The sequence below is a fragment of the Schistocerca nitens genome, chromosome 10 (assembly GCF_023898315.1).
Source record: "Schistocerca nitens isolate TAMUIC-IGC-003100 chromosome 10, iqSchNite1.1, whole genome shotgun sequence".
Lineage (NCBI taxonomy): Eukaryota > Metazoa > Arthropoda > Insecta > Orthoptera > Acrididae > Schistocerca > Schistocerca nitens.
In genome coordinates, this window is record NC_064623.1 from 109,734,833 (window position 1) to 109,747,314 (window position 12,482).

Consider the following 12,482-nt stretch of genomic DNA (forward strand, 5'->3'; position numbering starts at 1 on the left):
CTTCTTTGACGTTGTAGAGGAAATTAGAGGCACAGGAAATCACATCATTAAGATGACATTACTACAAACCATGTCCTGTAGGCCACAATATGACTTCCTGGTAGATTAAAACTGTGTGCCGGACTGGGACTCAAGCCTCAGACCTCTGCTTCTCATGGGCCAGTGCTCTACAAATGAGCTAGCCAGGCACAACTCACGACCTACCCACACAGCTGTACATCCCCAGTACCTCATCTCCCACCTTCTAAACTACAAAGATGCTCTCGTCAAACCTTTCGGAAATTGCAGTCCTGGAAGACAGGACACCGTGAAGACAAGGTACAGCTGAAGCCTAGTGGATTGTTTCCAGAATTAATTTTCACTCTGCAGCAGTGAGTGTGTGCTGATTTTAAATTTCCTGCCAGAGGTTCAAGGTCACAGTTCCAATCTGGCATACAGTTTTACTCTGCCAGGAAGTTTCGAATCAGTGCACTCTCTGCTGCAGAATGAAAATTCAAATTAGACACCACAACGTAATTCTAAGTGGCGGGTGGATAACCAGACATAGAGAATAAATCGTGGAAATTACAGGAGAGAATTACTGGCCACTGCTTATCTTAATGAGATGAAATCTGTAGTACTGACACATGCAAAAGTAAAAGTGGTATCTTCCTAGCTTTCAAACTAACAGTTCCTCTCTCGGGGGAAAAGAGAGAGGGCAAAATAACACACTATTGTTGGAGGCCACTTATAACACATGCTCTGACCTTTAAACATTGTTACTAAAAAATTTTAACTTTAGTTGTGTACCTCCTGCACTGACTTCCAATTGATGTCGCCATTGACCAAGTCTCTGCTAGTGCTGTTGACTTTGTCCGGTGTCGCCAAGTCACTGATTTGTGTATTTCTCCTTTCCAAAGCTTCTGGTATCACTTCGGACTTGGAATGTGGTCTAGATTCACTTCCTGAAGTTGCAGAGGTCTCCTGCAAAGTGGGAATATGACATCACAAAGGAATTCATACATCAGTTTGTGCTCATATTCTGTATGTGTTCATTGCTTCGGCAATTCTCTCATACATAGAAGATACATTTCACCTTTCCCTGCGAAACTGTTGCCATACACAATAGAACCTTGATAATCTGGCACATTCTGGGCTCTGGAATGCCAGTTTATCAAGGCTGTTTACAACACCCTAGTTTAGAAAAAGAGGATATAACTAAAACCTGTACTTTTCATGTACATGGCCAACTAGCAGTTATTTATCAAACACATCAACATGGGAGATCAGAAATTACAAAATAAAAAATTAAAAATATGTATTACTTTTCTGTAAAAGCGAAACTAAACCAAAAGTCGAAAATTGCAATGATCATTTAAATCAGTTGAAGGCTCAAAGTTTCAGAATAGTTCAATATCCATGAATAACTTTTGTAATCCAATTATGAAAAAAAATTACGAAAAAATAAGCACCACTGATCTGAAAATCTCAAGAAGAAGCCAATTAATAAAAACTATTACCAAGAATCTGGTGCAGACTAGTTGAAATCACTGCCTTTAGGAACAGCACAAATATCCAATGATGTCGAGGATGTGAAATACATTTGACGTATCCGCCACTGATGGGTTAGTGAGATTTTTTTCTGAGCCCTCTGAAACATTGCAGAAATGCTAACGTCTTTCTTGGATTGAGTTCTTTTATGACAAAAAATATTTTTTGCGATATTCAGATTCATAAGTAAAAAACCACTGTACCATTGGATATTCTCAGCAAATTTCACAAAAATGTACAAGGTTTCTGAAGCTTCAGCTCAAGAGATGTTAGTTGTAGCATCTCTTCTTCGTCAATCAGTTTCTGGTGCGTCCTGTGGGTTCAAAACACTTGGTAATATCATATGGTCAGTAGTTCCTCTTCGATAGCTAAATGTCTTTGAATTTTGATCTTTTGTCAACTTCACCTATTGAAAATGCAATCATTAGTGATGCAGAATTTAGCATTTGCACAGTTTCAGAGTAATCAGTTGTCAACCCATCATATAGGAGAGTGGTTTGAAAAGTTCTCGGAGCAGACTACAAAAAAAGTACTTAAATCTCTGAAACTTTTTTATTGTTCAATGTTGTCTCATTGTAGATCAATGCACTTGGTCCAGCGATGTTCCAGTGCTTTGATCCCATCCTGAAAATAATTTTTTTCCAGGCCTGCAAAATAACTGTCAACTCCAGCTATTAATTCTTCGTTTGGAGTGAATCTTTGCCCACAAAAAAAATATTTCAGTTTTGGGAGGAGATGGAAGTCTGACGGAGCCGTATCAGGTGAATAAGGCGGGTGTGGCAACCATTCATACCTTAGTTCGTGTAATTTTGCCATGGCGACGGCACATGTGTGAGCGCGCATTGTCTTGATGGAAGATGACTTTCCTCCTTGCTAAATGTGGCCTTTTTTCATGTATCTTTTGTTGCAATTAGTCCAGGAGCTTAGCATAGTATTCTCCAATAATTGTTTGCCCAGAGGGGAGATAATTTACAAACAGAATCCCCTTCGCATCCAAGAACACTGATGTCATGACCTTTCCTGCTGAAGGAATTGTCTTTGCTTTCTTTGGTGGTGGAGAATCAGCATGCTTCCACTGCTTTGACTTGTTTTGTCAATGGGGTATAGTAGTGCATCCAAGTTTCATCTGCGGTCACAAACCGGTGCAAAAAATCTTGTTTGTTTCTCCTAAAATAGGCCAAATGTTGTTCCAATATATCCATTCTCGTGCGTTTTCGATCCAGTGTCAAGATTCGCAGCACCCATCTTGCAGATAATTTTTTCATTTCTAATTCTTCTGTTAAAATGTAATATGGGCTTTCAGATGACATCTGGAAAGCATGAGCAATTTCATGCACTTTCAATCAGCAATCCTCCATGACCATTTTGTGCACTTTTGTAATGACTTCTGGAGTAGTGACACATCTTGGCCAACCACTGTGTGGATCATCATCTAAGCTCTCCCAACCAAATTTAAATTCATTTGTCCACTTGGGAAAAGTTGAATATGAAGGAGCAGAGCCCCCGGTGTATTCTGGTAATCAGAATGAATGTCCTTTGCTTTCATACCTTTGTTTACAAAGTACTTAACCACTGCCCAAATCTTGATTTTTTTTCCATCTGCCCAAATCACTACGCAGGAACAACAGACTCACGTCACTGCCACAGCTCTCACCCAAGAGCACTGACGTGGCATGTGTTTACAGGCAACAGTCCAATAAATATCACGTGAACAACTTGTTGCGCTAGGGGTGACGCTGAGCTCTCATGGTGATTCCGACACTGAGCTCTCATGGTGATTCCAAGAACTTTTCAAACCACCCTCGTATATCACTTCCATCTCGTCTTCTTCGAGCAGTTATATCATAGTTATCTGCTGGCGTAACAATGAAACTGGTTTATCTTGAAGAGAATTTAATCACTCAGTGACGCAGAAAATTGTTACAGATGAGGTGCCGCATTGGATGGTTGTGATGTTTCTCGAAGGCGTCTGACAGTACTATCACACGCGACAAGTGAATTTCTGATGCTTGCCAGACTATCAGGTCTGCCAGATTATCAAGTGCCAGTTTGTCGTGGACTCACTGTAATATGCGATTAACGATCAGAACCTGATTCCATGTGCTGTGTGGCCAACCAGACACGGAGAATATATTGTGTAAATTACAAGGGACTATTGCTGGCCAGTGCCCACATCAAGTGGACAAGATATGTAGTACTGCTGATAAACATAAACTGCCTGACAAAAAGTGAAGCACCCAGATGGGGAGAACAGAAAAAAGTGTAACTCCACTGGTTTAGAGTGTATGTAACATATTCTGATAATTATTAAATCAAGTCAAATTTACACAGAACTTTGCAGTATGAGCCCACTTATACAGTATGTTGTCAAACCCTCTCTCCCGCCCTGGATACATGCACTGACCTATTCGGGGAGGGTGTCAAAGTCACTGTATACTCTCCTGAGACATACTGGTTCACAATAGTTGTAACTTGTCCTTGGTATCTTATATACTGGCAGGGAGACATCTCACTGGCCTCCACATCAAGCAAACAGTTCATATAGACATGCAACATGTAGATGAGCACTCTCCCATTGAAAAATAGCATCACGATACTGTAAAATCAGAGGTAACACGTGAGGATGCACGATGTCCGCAATGTACCGCTGTGCCACCAGAGTTCCCTCAATCACTACCCGATGTGACCTGAAGTCACGCTGACGGTTCTCCACATCTTTACACCAGCAGTAACACTGATGTGGGTCTGCTTAGTGATTACAGGCAGAATTAGCAGCACTCCCACTGATGGGATGGAAACCATGCTGGACATGCCCCCATTACACATGTGGGTAAAGATGGAGGCAGCAGCTGGAGCACATAGGTTACAGACTGGCAAGAACTGGAACTCACTGTGGTATCCAGGATCTCTCACTAAAATACTGAGTGAATCAAACAATGGAAAATCCAAGATGGAATGTAACAATACCAGAGAAGGAAAGTTACCACTCATCATATAGCGGAGATGCCGAGTCACGATAGGCACAATAAAAAAATTCACACACACATAGCTTTTGGCCAATAAGGCCTTTGTCAGCAGTACACACACACACACACACACACACACACACACACACACATAAGCAAACCCAACTTGCACACACATGTGCAGTCTCAGAATGGCAACTGGGTGGGGGTAAGGAGGAGGCTGGGGTGGGGAAGGGGAGAGATAGTAAGGTGGGAGTGGCAGAAAGTGAAGTGTTGCAGTTTAGACGGAGGGCAGGAGAGAAGGTGCAGAGGGGGTAAGTAGCGGAAAGGAGAGAAGTAAGAATAAAAACAAATTAAAAGACTGGGTGTGGCAGTGAAATGACGGTTGTGTAATGCTGGAATGAGAAAAGGGAGGGGGTTGGATTGGTGAGGACAGTGACTAACAAAGTTGAGGCCAGGAGGGTTACGGGAATGTAGGATGATATTGCAGGGAAAGTTCCCACCTGCGCAATTCAGGAAAGCTGGTGTTGGTGGGAAGGATCCATATGGCACAGGCTGTGAAGCAGCCATTGAAACGAGGGGTGTCATGTTTGGCAGCGTGTTCAGCAACAGGGTGGTCAACTTGTTTTTTGGCCACAGTTTGTCGGTGGCCGTTCATGCGGACAGACAGCTTGTTGGTTGTCATGCCTACACACACTGAAACTCATGCCCTGCAGGAACGTGAGCAACATGGACAAAAAAGCTCTCCATCCTGCTCACTTCCTACTACCGCCTTGGAGTACCATTGTCCACCACTCCTACAACAACCTCCAAACCTCCCTCACGCCCCCTCATAGCTGACAAGCCCTGTCTCACAGACCTACTACACTTACCCCACCTTCCAAAACCCCCTCCCACCACCTTGCCTAACTCAGTTCACTCCTCCATCCAACTGTGATCCATCCCCACTGCCTCCAAACCACCCCTTGTTAACTTTCCGAATTTCTTATCCTCGAACCTTGCCTCACCATAATTCCCAAAATCCCTCAACATGCATACTAATCTTACATCCACAGAAAGAACCAAAGACCATCATCTAAAAACTGATCCCGATCTTATAATCCTACCTGCAGACAAAGGCTCCACCACCGTTGTTTTGAACCGCAAGGATTACGTGGGAGAAGGACTCCGTCAGCTGTCAGATACTTCCACCTACAAACCATGCCACAGTGATCCCATTCCAGCAATCCAGCAGAATCTCCAGTCACTACTCAAATCCTTAGGCCCATTCCAAAACCTCCCCCAGAGTCCATCTCTCTACTTACCCCTACCACTCCCCGCACTCCCACCTTCTACATGCTTCCTAAAGTCCATAAACCCAACCACCCAGGACGCCCCATTGTGGCCGGTTACTGTGCCCCCACTGAGAGAATCTCTGTTCTTGTAGACCAACACCTTCAACCTATTACCCAGAACCTATCCTCCTATATAAAAGATACCAACCATTTCCACAACCGACTCTCCACAGTTCCTCTCCCTTTAGCACACGGTGCCCTGCTCGACACTATTGATGCCACCTCCCTGTACACGAACATTCCTAATACCCATGGCCTTACTGCTATCGAACACTACCTTTCCAGACGCCCTATGGATTCCAAACCAAGAACCTCCTTCCTAGTCTCCATGACCAACTATATCCTCACCCACAATTACTTCTCCTTTGAAAGCATTACCTACAAACAAATCCGCAGTATGGCTATGGGCACCCGCATGGCACCATCCTATGCTAACCTATTCATGGGCCATCTAGAGGAACCCTTCCTAAAAACCCAGAATCCTAAACCCCTCACCTGGTTCAGATTCACTGATGACATCTTTGCTATCTGGATTGAAGGTGAGGACACCTTATTCACATTCCTCCAGAACCTCAACAAGTTCTCCCCCATTTGCTTCACCTGGTCCTACTCAACCCACAGGGTGTAGTCCTACTCAACCCGCAGGGTGTATACGTGGACAAGGAAAAAAAATTCCCGGATTTCCCGGTTGAAAATACACTTTCTCCCGGATGAAAATACACTTTTTCCGTGTTAAATGACAGTATACTTTTCCTCGGCACTGTAAAACTTATCAATCCTTAGAATGTTTATGGTTTTCTAAACAGACGTAGAATTTACTGACACTTTAGAAAACGAAACCCAGGGGAAAAAAACACGTTTTGGAAAGATCTTTGATGTGCAGCAACATGTACGCTGCATTTCTTCATTTTACGGAGGTATAAATTCGAATTCCACCAAACACTGCATGTTACTTTCCGAAGCAATGAAATCGAGATTGCGACGCGCTTTTGTAAGCCAGTCATAGCTCATGACACATGATCTCGACAGCTGATGACAGTACAAGACACGTAGTGTAGTCAACCAATAGCAAGATCACTCTTAAGTAGCGCGAACACACAAAAAGAAAAGTTAATGGTTTAAATTAGTACACATAGTTTTGATAGAAGAAAAACAAAGCTTTCACAAATAATATTGGTCTCTAAGATTAATAAGCTGCAAGAGAAGCTAAGCTTCCACATATAATGCTGATCATTTTGCGCGTGTTACACTTTAAGATACATGACACAAATGTGCCAGCAAAAATTTTAATAACGACGTAAATGTCTGATCTTCTGGGCTCTAAATTATTCTAGATGGTCGTTCTCAAGGAGTTGATTTTTACATGAGAGTCAAACGCTCTGTGGTTTAAGAAATTCATCATACATTCTCGCACATAGTTCATCTTGCGTAAAAGGAAATTTACTTTGAAAGTAACACTTTTCAAACCATCATTCGCAATATTTTCCCGTGACCTGTTAGAAACTGGTTCGTATCAGCAGTTGCCAGAAAGCGCCAGATAACAGGCGTCACGGCGCCAGCGCAGCTACGATGACGCAGGAAGCCCGTATGTTCGTACATGCGATCTTGCATTATGTCATAAAAGAAACAAGACATCAAAGGATACTTCAGGAGCATCGTAATTTCGTGAACCATACTAAAATGCGTAATTTGGCTTAAAGTGCACAATCGTATGTCCAGATTCGGAAGTAAATTTTCTAGAGTACCAGTACTGTATTATCTCATGTTTGGTTCTTTATTATGGCATAATGTCATACGAGCTAGAAGATGGAAAACGCGCACTTGAAATGCAGTGAGTAGTTGAAACTGGCCAACAGTGTGAGATTAAACACTTTGTTTAAAATAAACTGACTTCCTGAGCGCAAAATATTAATAAAAGCCCAATCTCTTTAGCAAACCGACAAAAATAACTTCATTGTTCTGCAAGGTGATTAATGCTTGATTGTCAGAAAGGTGGAAATAAAACCTGGAACTAACAACATATTTCAGCCTTCCGTAATTATGCGAACGTATTTTAATTAATGTGGTAGCTCCCGGCCACAGAAATCTGTTTTGTTTTCATTTAATGTGAGAGCAATAAACGAAGAGGAAACAGCAAAATCACTAAACGTAAACACAGGTCACGTGGAGACTACCCACCTCCCCACTACAACTCAGACTGCTCTGTGCATCAGCCTGGATCTACGATATTTCCGAACCGGAGCAATTTAGATAGTGGCGTTCAGCCACACATCTGTAGCCAGAAGCGGGAGAAGGTACTACCCATAGGCGACTCAACTGCGCATGCGCAAGAGCCCGCCCGCAACTGCTCAAATGAATCAAATGTAAACAGCTGTCATGCCACACTCATCGGAGGCAATTTGTTGTTAGGAAGCACTGCATATTCTTCCTAAAGCCTTTGACACACTTTGGTTGGCAGACGCTTGTATGAGCACTGTGTTTTGTTGTATATGTCACAATTCCTTTGCCGCTTAAGTTTTATTTTCGTTTTTCTTCCTCTTGTTAATGTTTTGTTGCTGCAATATTATCCTGCAGACGTGGAATACAGTAATATCCTTTGTTGGAGTATTGGTTCTTACCAGTTAAAATAACAAAAATTTAACTGGTAACTAAAACAAGGAAAAGTTCCCGGAATTCCAAAAAATTCCCGGGTTTTTCCCGGTGTTCTCCTGGCCGAAAAAATTCCCGGGTTTTTCCCGGATCTCCCGGGTCGTATACACCCTGAACCCAATAAGCCACCTTCCTAGTTGTTGACCTCCACCTCAGAGATGGCTACATTAGTACCTCCGTCCATATCAAACCTACTAACCACCAGAAATACCTCCACTTCGACAGCTGCCACCTATTCCATACCAAGAAGTCCCTTCTGTACAGCCTAGCCACCCGTGGTTGTCGCATCTGCAGTGATGAGCAGTCCTCCTCTAAATATGCCGAGGGTCTCACTGAAGCCTGCACTGACTGTAATTATCCTTCCATTCTTGTACAAAAACAAATCTCCCGAGCCTTATCTTTCCAGTCTCCTACCACCTCCCAAAGTCCCACAGTCCGGCCACAGAGGAGCATTCCCCTCGTAACTCAGTACCATCCGGGACTGGAGCAACTGAATTACATTCTCCGCCAGGGTTTCCATTACCTCTCGTCGTGCCCTGAAATGAGAAATGTCATACCCAGTATCCTTCCCACCCCTCCTACCGTGGTATTCCTCCATCCAACGAACCTACACAATATACTCTTCCAACCTTACACATCCCCTGCTCCCAATCTGGTCACTAACATCACCTATCCCATCAAAGGCAGGGCTACCTTTGAAACCAGTCATGTGATTTACAAGCTAAGCTGCAACCACTGTGCTGCACTCTATGTAGGCATGACAACCAACAAGCTGTCTGTCCGCATGAACGGCCGCCGACAAACTGTGGTCAAAAAACAAGCAGACCACCCTGCTGCTGAACATGCTGCCAAACATGATACCCCTCATCTCAATGACTGCTTCACAGCCTGTGCCATATGGATCCTTCCCACCAACACCAGCTTTTCTGAACTGTGCAGGTTGGAACTTTCCCTGCAATACATCCTATGTTCTTGTAACCCTCCTGGCCTCAACCTTCATTAGTCACTGTCCTCACCAATCCAGCCCCCTCCCTGTTCCCATTCCAGCATTACACAGCTGTCATTTCACCGCCACACCCAGTCTTTTAATTTGTTTTTATTTTCACTTCTCTCCTTTCCGCTACTTACCCCCTCCTCCCTCCGCACCTTCTATACTGCCCTCCGTCTAAACTGCAACACGTCACTGTTTGCCACTCCCACAATACTATCCCTCCCCCTCCTCGCCCCAGCCTCCTCCTTACCCCCACCCAGTCGCCACTCCCATCATGCACTAGTGCTGTTGCTCACAGTGTAGTTTCAGCTCTCTGAGACTGCAGACGTCTGTGCAAGTTGCGTTTGCTTGAGTGTGTGTGTGTGTGTGTGTGTGTGTGTGTGTGTGTGTGTGTGTGTGTGTGTGTGTGTGTATGTGTGTATGTGTATGTGAGTCCACTGCTGACAAAGGCCTTAATGGCCAAAAGCAATGAGTGTGTGAATCTTTTTATTGTGCCTACCGTGACTCAGCATCTCTGCTATATGGTGAGTAGCAACTTTCCTTCTCTGGTATTGTAAAATACTGAGTGAAGTAGACATAGATACGGCTGGGGAAATGCCAGACCACTATATAATACCTTCCAGCTGCTTCGACAAGCCTTTCAAAGTAGTAATTGGAAGTAGAGGGCTCTGGGAGAACAAATTTCAACACCGTACTTGGGACATAGTCTGGTTTGCTGGTGGTTCAAAAACAGACCACAGTGCTGGAGTCGAGGTATACTGAGTGCAGTCGAGGCTGGAGACTGCAGTCTCTCTAGGGCAGATGGCCACTGTTTTTCAAGCAGAAATATCTGCCATCAGGGTGTGTGTGAAGGAGAATTTGTGGAGGTGCTACAGAGGTCATAGCATTTTCATTTATTCAGACAGCCAAGCAGCCCTGAAAATACTCGCAGCCTATGCTATAAGATCAAAGATTGTGGCAGAATGCCACAAAGTCCTTGTGGAGCTAGGGGAAAGCAATAAGGCAAACCTATTGTGAGTCACCAGTCACTCGGGGATTAGTGGTAATGAGCAAGCTGATAGGTCAGCCAGGATAGGGGCAATGATGCTATTCATTGGACCAGAACCTGTCCCGACAATCACTGAGGCGATGACAAAACTATGAGACTGGACAAGGAGACAGCATGTAGAATATTGGGCTAGGGTCGAATAGCAAAAACACAGCAAGGTATTGATGCCAAAGCCATGCTCTAAGAGAAGTCTCTCAATCCTGGACTTGAACAGGAGAGAAATGAAACTCTTGCTTGGACTATTGACAGGCCACAAGAACTTCAAAAAACACCTACATACAAAGGGGAACCATGGACCTTGCCGTTGGTGAGAAGGTTTGCGTGCCTCAGCGATACAGATAGCCGTACTGTAGGTGAACCGCAATGGAGGGGTATCTGTTGAGAGGTCAAACAAACGTGTGGTTCCTGAAAGGGGGCAGCAGCCTTTTCAGTAGTTGATGGTGAAACAGTCTGGATGATTGACTGATCAGGCCTTGTAATATTAAACAAAACGGCCTTGCTGTGCTGGTACTGCAAACGGCTGAAAGCAATGGGAAACGAAAGCCGTAATTTTTCCCGAGGGCATTCAGCTTTACTGTATGGTTAAATGATGATGTCCTCTTGGGTAAAATATTCCAGAGGTAAAATAGTCCCCCATTCGGATATCCATACGGAGCCTACTCAGAAGGACGTTGTTATCAGGAGAAAGAAAACTGGTGTTCCTCGGATCGGAGCATGGATTGTCAGATCCCTTAATCGCGCAGGTAGATTAGAAAATTTAGAAAGGGAAATGGATAGGCTAAAGTTAGATATAGTGCGAATTAGTGATGTTCTGTGGCACGAGGAACAAGACTTCTGGTCAGGTGAATACAGGGTTATAAATACAAAATCAAATAGGGGTAATGCAGGAGTAGGTTTAATAATGAATAGGAAAATAGGAATGCAGGTACACTACTACAAACAGCATCGTGAACGAATTATTGTGGCCAAGATAGATATGAAGCCCACGCCTACTACAGTAGTACAAGTTTATATGCCAACTAGCTCTGCAGATGATGAAGAAATTGAAGAAATGTATGATGAGATAAAACATAGTAGGTGAATATGGATTGGAGTTAGGAACTGAAAGAGAAAGCATCTGGTAGAATTTTGCACAAAGCATAACTTAATCATAGCTAACACTTGGTTCAAGAATCATAAAAGAAGGTCGTATACATGGAAGAACCTTGAAGATACTAAAAGTTTTCAGATAGATTATATAATGGTAATACAGACATTTAGGAACCAGGTTTTAAATTGTAAGACATTTCCAGGGTCAGATGTGGACTCTGACCACAATCTATTGGTTATGAACTGTAGATTAAAACTGAAGAAACTGCAAAAAGGATAGAATTTAAGGAGATGTGACCTGGATAAACTGAAAGAACTAGAGGTTGTACAGAGTTTCAGGGAGAGCATAAGGGAACAATTGACAGGAATGGGGGAAATAAATACAGTAGAAGAAGAATGGGTAGCTTTGAGGAATGAAATAGTGAAGGCAGCAGAAGATCAAGTAGGTAAGAAGACGAGGGCTAGTAGAAATCCTTGGGTAACAGAAGAGATACCGAATTTAATTGATGAAAGGAGAAAATACAAAAATGCAGTAAGTGAAGCAGGCAAAAAGGAATACAAACTTCTCAAAAATGAGATCGACAGGAAGTGCAAAATGACTAAGCAGGGATGGTTACAGTACAAATGTAAGGATGTAGAGGCTTATCTCACCAGGGATAAGATAGTGCCTACAGGAAAATTAAAGAGACCTTTGGAGAAAAGAGAACCACTTGCATGAATATCAAGAGCTCAGATGGAAACCCAGTCCTAAGCAAAGAAGGGAAAGCAGAAAGGTGGAAGGCGTGTATAGAGGCTCTATACAGGGGCGATGTTCTTGAGGACAATATTATGGAAATGGAAGAGGATGTAGATGTAGATGAAGATGAAATGGGGGA

The 12,482-nt window shown here is 43.3% G+C and overlaps 1 protein-coding gene across 1 annotated transcript in view; it reads right to left on the reverse strand.

The window, feature by feature from the left end:
- LOC126210488 (uncharacterized) overlaps window positions 1-12,482 on the reverse strand; it is a 347,809-nt gene that overhangs the window by 166,011 nt on the left and 169,316 nt on the right. Inside the window, exon 26 of the mRNA XM_049939722.1 lies at window positions 790-963. Within this exon, the coding sequence (XP_049795679.1) occupies window positions 790-963 (174 nt within the window). The remainder of the gene's footprint in view (window positions 1-789; window positions 964-12,482) is intronic.